At 43.3% G+C, this 7,725-nt stretch overlaps 1 protein-coding gene across 4 annotated transcripts; it reads left to right on the forward strand.

The window, feature by feature from the left end:
* The first annotated feature begins 2,942 nt into the window (after positions 1-2,942).
* Positions 2,943-7,082, forward strand: LOC136451943 (probable glucuronosyltransferase Os10g0205300). 4 transcript variants are annotated; one of them, XM_066452618.1, is made up of 4 exons: positions 2,943-3,802; positions 3,941-4,190; positions 5,572-5,767; positions 6,790-7,082. In XM_066452618.1, exons 1-3 carry the CDS (start codon positions 3,225-3,227, stop codon positions 5,737-5,739), a joined length of 996 nt encoding a protein of 331 aa, XP_066308715.1. In that variant the 5' UTR covers positions 2,943-3,224; the 3' UTR covers positions 5,740-5,767; positions 6,790-7,082. The 4 variants fall into 4 exon arrangements, with proteins under 4 accessions (XP_066308715.1, XP_066308716.1, XP_066308717.1 ...); XM_066452619.1 differs by lacking the exon at positions 6,790-7,082 and adding an exon at positions 6,027-6,770; XM_066452620.1 differs by lacking the exon at positions 6,790-7,082 and adding an exon at positions 5,921-6,006.
* The last annotated feature ends 643 nt before the right edge of the window (positions 7,083-7,725 follow it).

Here is a 7,725-nt window from a genome sequence, read left to right on the forward strand (position 1 = left end):
ACTACATAGCTAGATTAATCAGTCCAATGGATAAATGTGTGAATTATGATGCCTTGTTAATCCTAAATTAGGACAATATTAACATGAGATCTATCTGTTAGATTCAGACTACAAGCCACATAAGTGATATCTGAAAATATGATACAGATCAAGATGCAAAAAAAAGAATTAGATAGAAATAGAATAAATTGTGATTAAGCACCGGGAACAGAAACATGATTTTTAATCATTGCAAAAATTGATGAATCAGCAGATACTAATCACTTCCATACACTGCTACAAAACATGATTTTTAATCAATGCAAAATTTTGACATGTTTAAAAAGTTGATAATGGGAACATCCAATCCATTAGTGAAGATAGCGAGTTTCTTTCAAACTACACACTACAGTGATCTTCATACTGCTAAGTTGAAAATGCTTGGTGCTAATATAGGTACCAATTTTAAAGGTGATCCATTATATAGATATTAGAAACAAAAAGTTCCAGCCTTCCAATCATCCTTTTTTAACACAGCTTAAACAAATAGCCGAGATTGTACAAATAGCACTCACGTGTACCCATATAGATTAAAAAATTACAAATAAAAAGACCACACTCACAATTGTATGGACTACATTTACAATTTAACAAGAGGATACATGGGCAAAAAGGGGACTATTGAATAACAAATTCATTTGATTGGAAATTTTCTAGCAATTCTTCAGTGATAAGGTCTTAAGATAAATAAAGATGGTAGATGATGAACCTTTCCCATTGTCTTCCTCATACATGGTGAGTAGATTCACTACGCTAAAAAGTAGAGGCAACCCTAGAACTGGGGGATTCACTTAAATCCCACAAAAAGTCAGAGAAAAAAATGAAAGGGTACTACCACTACGGCACTACACAAGTTCACACAACAAGCAACTGAAAACCCTAACAGTAACTCAAAATTTTCAATAGATTTTTAGGAGTTTGTTTACCTCTTGGTTGCTGGCTGCTTGCTCCAACCTTCCGACCAGGAGCCATGGTGCTCCCACCTTTTGAAGTGGCGTGTGGAGTGGGGGGAGGGGGGTCACGGCTACTGGAGGGGGAGCGAGGGGGGTCGCACCTTCTGACGGATGGTGCCTGCTGCTTGAGTCGGTGTGAGGAGTGGGGATGGCGCCTGCTGGGGAGCCACGCCCGCTCGGGTCGGGCGAAGTGAGGGGGGCAGCGCCCTGCTGCGTCGGGGTTAGGCGGGCGGGCGGAGTGAGGGGCGACGATTTAGAATTGGGAGAAATAGGAAGCATGTGGCGTTGGCGGGATAGAAATAGACGGCGGCAGGAGAAAATTTTAGGACAGTTTTCACCGGGAGAAAGAGGGAGCGCATGGCATCGGCGGGAGAAGAATGGTGGTCGGCATATGAATTTTATGCACTCGGCGTCGGCGGGAGAAGAAGCTGGTGGCGGCGGATGAATTTTTTGCTCCCGACGTCGGCGGGAGAAGATGCAAGCGTAGTAGCGGCGGATGATTTTTTACTTTGGGATCCGGAGAGCTAGGGTTCAGTGAGACTGCTAGGCCTAATGGGCTGTTTTTTAGAACATAAAAAAATTAAACGTTTATTGAGACTGCTGGGCCTAATGGGCTCTTTTTAGAACAGAAAAAAAATTAAGGATGGAAAAGAAAAAATATTGAAATCTCATAGCCGTGATTAAGTCGCCCTATTTTGCGCGCGAAAAATACACGCGTATGGCTGATGGGATTTGAACCTCCAACTTGCAACCTCACGTGTAGCACCCCTAATCACTCCACCTCAAAGTCATTTGAGACTAAATAGATGATGTTTTCTTTAGTAGTCTAGATATTGTTGATCTCATGGAGATATAGAACATTTGATTTTAGTCGTTTCTCCATCCAATGTTGTTTGGACAATTCAAGAAAATTGTGATTCAAAATATTATATGTGAAGTTGAGCTTATCATGTTAAAATTCAAATCATAAGTTACGACGATTGTCTATTAGCATGTCATGACAAATTGCAACTTGTCGTAATATCAAAATCCTTTGGTTTACGATGATTGCTTCTAGATCTTAGTGACGGACATATAATTTTTGTCGTAAAGTCATACTCCCACCAAATAACGTCATAAAACAAAATGACTTAGCGACAAATTTAGCTGTCGTTACAAGAAAATCATCGTAGAAGGTCATACTTCTTGTAGTGGTTGCAATGATTCTACATGTATGTTGCAAGCTTTTGTTTTCAATGTTTCATCCATTTTTTCAAACCCATGTTGCAAGTGTGGTTATTTGGATAATGCATATGGTTTCGCACATATGTTGCAAGTGTTCTATCTGGATGTTACGTATGTTTTGCAATGATTTTATGTGTTTTTACAAGTGTTTTAAATGCAAGTTTTAAGTGTTTCATCTGCCTTCAAACGTATATTTCAAACAATGCATCTGAATATTTCAAAAGTAGATCGAGTGTTGCACATGTTGCGACGGGACCCACCTTCCGCATCCATCAGCTGCAGATGTTAGGGCGCCACCGAGTGGGCGCAGACGGCAGAGGGGATGCGAGCGGTCCCCGCACGCGGTCTAGCAACGTGGGCGATGTCCGGAGGGCGTGGGCCCGTGTGGGCGCGTGAAACACAGGCGCGGCGGGGGTGTGCTATCACGGACGGGTGCATGCTGGCATGGTGGTGGAGTGCAGGCGTGCGGGAGAAATGAAGTACAGCCACAGACGTTCAGACGCACATGTCTTTCTACACGTCTGAGCGCTAGCACGGTCGTTTCGCATAGATGCCGCCACACGGGGACATGGGGATGTTGCATCCAGCGAAGAAACCTTATTTTTGGCTGATCATCGTTTCGATATGGAAGCGCAAGTATGCAGGCCCTGGGCCTGACCAAGCCCGCCTACCGCTACAACTGGACCGAGTACGATGAACAAAGATCAGAGGATGCCCACGCGCCGCGGACCCCGTCCACCCCAAGTCCACGTCAGTACGCCACGGCTCCACGCCACCGCCCGCCGCGACCAAGTCCGTCCACCTCTGCTCTGCGCGGCAGCCTTTGTCGTCTCTCCCTTCAATTCATGGCTCCATCCTCCTCCCCGGCTTTTCCCCACCAAAAGCCAAAAACCATGGCGCCTTCTGCCCCACTCCCCAGAAGGAAACCCCGCGTCCCCACCCCCAAGCACTGCGGCACACCGGAGGGACACGGGACACCGCACACGCACGCCGCGGCAGCACGAAACCATGGCGGCGGCTCTGCCGTTCTCGCCGCGGCGGCCCTTCTTGTCGCCGTGCTTCATCCTCTGCTTCCTCCTCGGCTTCGCCGGCGGCCTCTTCCCCTTCGCGCACCACCACCTCCACCTCCACCTCCACCACCTCCCGCTCCCGGTCCCGGACCCTCCTCCCGCTGCGCCGACCCAGGCCCTAGTCCGGCCGACGCCGCCGACGACCCTGATCGTCGTGACGCCGACCCGCGCGCGCCCGCTGCAGGCGTACTACCTGCACCGCCTCGCGCACACGCTTCGCCTCGTCCCGCAGCCGCTGCTCTGGCTCGTCGTCGACCGCGGCGCCGCCACGCGCGAGACCGCGGACCTGCTCCGCGGCTGCGGCCTCATGTACCGCCACCTCCCCTCCTCCGACCGCGGCGACGCGCCCGATGCTCGCCGGAGGGCGCCCGAGCATACGGCGGAGCGCGGCCTGCCGAGCCAGAGGAACGCGGCGCTCGACCACATCGAGCACCACCGCATCCACGGCCTCGTCTACTTCGCCGACGAGGACAACGTGTATTCCCTTGACCTCTTCCATCAGCTTCGCGGCATAAGGTAAAGCACATCGCACTTCTCTTAAGTTTCCCCCTCGCTCTTACGTACACGCATTCGCGAGCGTATTTGGAATTGGAGTCGATTGAGTTAATTCTGTATTGGAATTTGAAACCCATTGTGATCTACTACGCTACGTAGGAGTTTTGGCACCTGGCCAGTCGCAATGCTGGGCGTGGGGAAGAGCAAGACACTTCTGGAAGGGCCAGTTTGTGACAACAGCCAGGTAGTAGGGTGGCACACGAACGAGAGGGACAAGAGGCAACGAAGGTTTCATGTGAATACTTCGGGCTTTGCTTTCAATAGCAGTATGCTCTGGGATGCCGACAAGAGGGCTCATCAGGCGTGGAATTACATCCGGCTTCTGGACACGGTCAGAGATGGGTTGCAGGTCAGGCTCCTGCTCATGTCCCTGTCTAAAAGTTCCATTTCTGAGATAGGAATATACACGTTGCTCATAAAATAGCCTGGTCAATTCTTTGGTGACAAGTGCAGTAGATTGGGATCGGCATTTTGTTTTTGCCTGCTTAGAATACGCGTTCGGAGACAATGCAAGGCCCTGATTGGATTGTTCCTATTTTTGCACTCCCTGATATTTGTAGTTTACTACTAAGGGGGTGTTTGGTTCCACTGACTAAATTTTAGTCCATGTCATATCGGACGTTCAGATGCTAATTAGGAGGACTAAACATGAGTTAATTACAAAACTAATTACATAGACGGAGACTAATTTACGAGACGAATTTATTAAGCCTAATTAACCAGTTATTAACATATATTTACTGTAGCACCACATTGTCAAACCATGAACTAATTAGGCTTAAAAAATTCGTCTCGTAAATTAGTCGTAATCTGTGTAATTAGTTATTTTTTTAGTATATATTTAATACTCCATGCATGTGTCCAAACAACCGATGGGACAGTGACTAAAATTCGGTCTAAGGAACCAAACAGGCCCTAACTCAGAAAGTCAGAATTGCCCGGCCTCCATAGTTGTGCATGATTGTATAAGATTTACTGTACTCAGCCATATCCCTCTAAATTTTGTATAAATTATACTAAACTTGCTCTGACCATGTCAATTACCTGTATACTGATTCAGTTCATAGAGTGCCATTTAATAAAAACAAAACACCTCAACCTGCAAGGGGTAAGACAGCCCTCGGTCATTTTGCTAAGAAGACCTTCTCACAATGGTCAAGAAACCCCCAAACCCCTGGCCTACCCATGCATAGGATGGTTATTATGGGCATCCAGTTAGGAAGCCCTTAATTTAAATAGTGTGATATTCAGACTGCTGGGCCCTCTTACTTGTCAATAGCTTCAGTGTTTAATCTCATTTGTACAGATTGATTGGACCACTTGATTCCTCTGCACCTTATACCTGACAAATTTTTAGAGTGAATCAACATGGCGCAATGTCTGCATTGCGTTACTGTGTTCTGTTACAGGCAGATGGAACTGAAAGATATTTTATACCTCTCCAATCAATTTAAAAATTAATTATCCTGGGAAACTATGCAAAGCATTTTTATTACTTCAGCATGTAGTCCCTCTCTGCTGTATATTGTGGAAGATTTTACCCTGCACAAAGCAATTATGGATGTTTTTCATGCACATAGCTACTGAGATTTTTAATACAGTAAAAAACATTCTATCTATGTCATCCCCATATATTTTATTCTTAAATTATAATTACATTTATACCTGCATTCATTCACATTAGTAATGTCTGTGCTCTATCTGATTGAAATAAACTATGATACATACAGGCAACAACATTTATAGAACAGCTTATAGAAGATGAAACTCATATGGAGGGCATACCAACTGGTTGTTCAAAAATTATGAATGTTAATCTTCGTCTAGAAGATAAACATCTTGTATATCCAAAGGGGTGGCAAATGACAGAAAACCTGGATGTATTAATTCCTCTCTGAGCCAGAACAGAGGCATACCGGCCTGCAGGTAAAAACTTGATTATTTTCCAATTGTTTCTGATAATGATGTGAATAGCATCGTTTTTATGTAATTTATGTTTCATACATTAATTTTGTGAAACTTAGATCTTTTTCTTATATCTCATGGTTTATCATGTCTTTTGTCTTGCCAAATATACAGAAAGCTTAGGATTGGTTGACAGATGTCATTGTTCTTCAGCATTTGTTTTTTGTTAAGATAATTGATTCTTAATGTGTGGCGTGTCTGTCTGTTCCTCCAGCTTCAGCAATCGAGCACATGGAAACGGCTGAGCATGACGTATGTAGCATGTGTCGAGCTGAAGAAAGTTGTGGGTCACAGGACGTTTAGGTTAGGTGTACATTACCAAAGGAAATATGCACTTAACTTTTCACAGATTTGTTTGTAGCAAAGAGCTCAAAACGTCCGATTAGGTACATGAATACATCATACAAGAGGATCTTAGGTTCCGAGTAGGGCCTTAGACTTTGTGAACATTTAAGGTAAATACATCTAACTTATTGAAGTGAATGTGGTGACTACTTTTACCACTAGAGACTAGAGACTAGAGATAACATTGGTTAATTAGTTTGAATTATATACATGCATTGCTATATATCATGGCTTATTTGCAGGGGAGATAAGCAAGTAGTTGAAAGAATCATAGCTGTACAATTATTTTGACGAAGATGTAGTAATGTACAAACGTAAAGTCAACTTATGAGGTTGTCAAAGCCGAGCTTCGCCATAATTTTTCCATTCTGGAGTCAATTTGCCTGTGCAAAGTGTGAAAAGGAGTTTACCCCTTCTGTATTGAATGGCCTGGTAATAGAACCCTAGCTCCGTATATTTCCTCATGCTCGGATGCTTCTAATGGTCAATTTGATTCAGGTAGTCTGATTTAGGTGGTACTGTTGGAGATGCTCTTAGAACCAAGCTAGTGAGTTTACCCAGTTTTAGAGTTCAGGGAGAAAAAATAGACTTTCGTAAAAGTTGAGGGAGGTAATGTGGATTTTTTCCTTGTTGAGCAGGTACAGCCCACGGAACTTAATGTCCTTGGGCCACTAAGATGAATGACCACCTTAGGCCATGAAACTTGAGGACTCGGCCCATTTTCTTGTTTGGGTTGGCATGTGCAACAAGGAAGGAGGCCCAAAAACTATGGTCATGTTCGCTTTGCTGAAAAGTCATGACTGAAAGTACTCTTCGCTGATTTGTTCGCTGATTTGTTATGAGAGAAAAACACTATTTATTCACGGAAATAGGCTCATAAGACAAGCGAACAGGGCCAATGGCCTGCCCTATCTTTCCATTTTATGCCCAAAATAGCAAAGACTAGGAAATGTTTTGCCTCAAAAAAACAAAAATAGAGAGTACAGAGTTGCATTGACGATGGCACTGACGAAGAAACAAAGTCCCATGCGAGAAACAAAAACAGCATATTATGTTTTTAACAACTGTGCTTAGAGCATCTCCAAGAGTACTGTCTCCGTTCCTAAAAGAATGCAATTCTAACATAGTATCACGTTTTAATATCTTAAGTTTGACCAATTATAAATAAAAAAAAGTATTCATGTTTATTATATTAAATAAATACCATTAAATTAATTATGAAATGTATTTTCATAATAAATTAATTTAAAGACATAACTGTGAATATTATTCACTAAAACTTGGTCAAACGAGAACCACTTTTTTATGACACGCAACCTATAGTTATATTCTTTTCACGACGGATGTAGTATCTCTTAAACTTACTCTTTAAATCATCATTTGAATAGTCACTTTTGGATAAAAATCTTTTTCTATATCTTTTCATCCTCTGGCAGCTTCTATCCCATTCTTATTTTTGGCTAGTGAAAAATCCAAAATATAAGAAATCCATAATAGAGTATGACAATATTTAGGGATTTAATTAAAGTAGTACCAAATTTGGAAAGTAATCGTCTAACTTAGTTTAAAAAAAA

This window comes from Miscanthus floridulus, chromosome 5 (genome assembly GCF_019320115.1).
Source record: "Miscanthus floridulus cultivar M001 chromosome 5, ASM1932011v1, whole genome shotgun sequence".
Lineage (NCBI taxonomy): Eukaryota > Viridiplantae > Streptophyta > Magnoliopsida > Poales > Poaceae > Miscanthus > Miscanthus floridulus.